The 1,826-nt window shown below is 53.1% G+C and overlaps 1 protein-coding gene across 1 annotated transcript in view; it reads right to left on the bottom strand.

Moving 5' to 3' along the window:
* The window catches only part of SPACA3 (sperm acrosome associated 3), a 3,666-nt gene extending 2,411 nt beyond the window's left edge, over positions 1 to 1,255 (bottom strand). The window contains exons 1-2 of the mRNA XM_011360086.2: positions 1,035 to 1,255; positions 61 to 223 (exon numbers count right to left, since the gene is read on the bottom strand). Of these exons, the coding sequence (XP_011358388.1) occupies positions 61 to 223; positions 1,035 to 1,221 (350 nt within the window). The 5' untranslated portion in view covers positions 1,222 to 1,255. The remainder of the gene's footprint in view (positions 1 to 60; positions 224 to 1,034) is intronic.
* Between the last annotated feature and the right edge of the window lie 571 nt (positions 1,256 to 1,826).

Raw genomic sequence — 1,826 nt, 5'->3', positions numbered from 1 at the left:
TAAAGAAGCAAAGGCTGGTGTAGCAGCCTACCCCCAGCCAGCCCCAGGCTCGCGCCCAGCCTACCGGAGCAGTACATCTGGCACTGGTTGGGGACATTTGGGGTGAAATTTTTGCACCACTTCCGGCTGCTGATCTGGAAGATGCCATTGTTGGTGCTCCCATCAGCTTCGTGGTCTACAGCAGCTGTGTTGAAACCACTTGTGAAATAAGCAAGACAGATCCCTGTATAGAGTAGAGACATAGGCCTGTGGGTCACAAGGTCAAGGCCAACCCAGACCAGAGTGCTCACAGTAGCTCCTTCAAGCCTCAGCTCCTGCTTCAAGGTGATCAGGGCAGATGCCCTCTCACCTACTTGACAAATGAATCCATTGAGACTAGAGGGGCAAAGTGACTTACTCAAGGTCACATACAGCTATGAAATAGCAAGAGTCCAGCCTGGACCTCAAGCTTGCTGGACCATAGGCCAGCAAGCTTCCCGTTGTCTCACGATTCCGCACATAGTGGGGCCCAAGAAATGTTTGTGGAATGAATGAATAAGCTAAATCTTTTGAGGCAAGATTAGGAAGACATAGGTGGGACCTGTAGAGAATTAGAACTAGAGAAAAAATAAGTCCAGATGTGGCTGTATTTGCAGCTTCCCAAAAGTGCCACCAGTTCAAAAAGCTTGGTATTACCGGTTTGCTCAGTTTACCCTAAACATCAATGGGAATGTCTGGTCCTCGTGCCAAGATTAAACTTGGGGTACTGAACGATTCTGTTCCTTTGACTCCCAACTTTAGCAGCGGGGAAAATGAAGGGGCGTTTCTGATTTGGCTGCCCATCGTCTGCCTACTATGTATTTACCACAGTGCTGGATGTTCTCTACCCGTCATCTCATATAATCCTTGTCTTATAAATGAGAGCTGAGGCTCAGAAAGCTCCTGAGCCCACACCCCATGAATAAGAAGGAGGGAGGGAGAGGTGGAGCGGGGAGAGGAGGAGGGGAAAGTGTGGTGCGAGGGAGACAGGGCCAGCCAGGGAGAGGGGTTCTCACAGTCAGCCAGGCTGTAGCCCCGATATCCCTCGAGGCCGAAATCCTTGAGCACTCTGGCCAGCTCACAGCGACTGTAGACCTTGGCCTGGCTGGAGGTGAGCAGGCAGCTGAGCAGAGAGGCCAAGGCCAGCAGTCCGATCCCGGGTGGGCACGGCTGCCTTCTGGGAGCCCAGCTCCTGGCTTCCATGCAGGTGGCAGATGTGAAGCCCCACCACGCTGGCTCAAAGCCGGGCTTTGGGATGGCAGGCAGCTCAACAGCCCTGGTCGTCCTCTCACAGAAGGCTACCCCTTAGAAGAAGAAGGGAAACAGGGCCAGGGATCTGGGGAGAGGCTCCAACGCTGCCAGCCAGCTCCCTCACAGGCTTGGTGAAGCATCAGCCACACCCTTGAGATTCAGGAGCGGGTTCCCTGAGGCCAGCCCCTCTCCCTTCCAATCCTGCTTGATACCACCCTGCCCCGGCAGCTGAGAGAAGAGGATGGGACATCACGGCGGGGAGGGAAGGAGAAACATTTTGAGCTTCATACTATATGCCAGGCATTATGGAATTCTGAGGCCCAAGATTTCACAACTAAGAAGGGGCAAAGTTTGGACGGAGACCAAAGTTTATATGAATCCGAAGCCTCACTGGTATATGGCCATGAGCGATTGTTCTCAGAGAGAAGGGCCAAGCAATGTCATTGGTGTAAATCAGTCCCCAAACCCAGTTGCCAAGGAAACTCTTCTTGAACTGAGCCTCTCTCCCCTGGCCTGAACTGAAACAAGTTCCCCCAGAACACTGCCACCTGCAGCTG

Source organism: Pteropus vampyrus, unplaced genomic scaffold (assembly GCF_000151845.1).
Source record: "Pteropus vampyrus isolate Shadow unplaced genomic scaffold, Pvam_2.0 Scaffold50, whole genome shotgun sequence".
In the NCBI taxonomy this organism is placed as follows: domain Eukaryota; kingdom Metazoa; phylum Chordata; class Mammalia; order Chiroptera; family Pteropodidae; genus Pteropus; species Pteropus vampyrus.
This window is presented reverse-complemented; position numbering and strand designations above follow the sequence as displayed.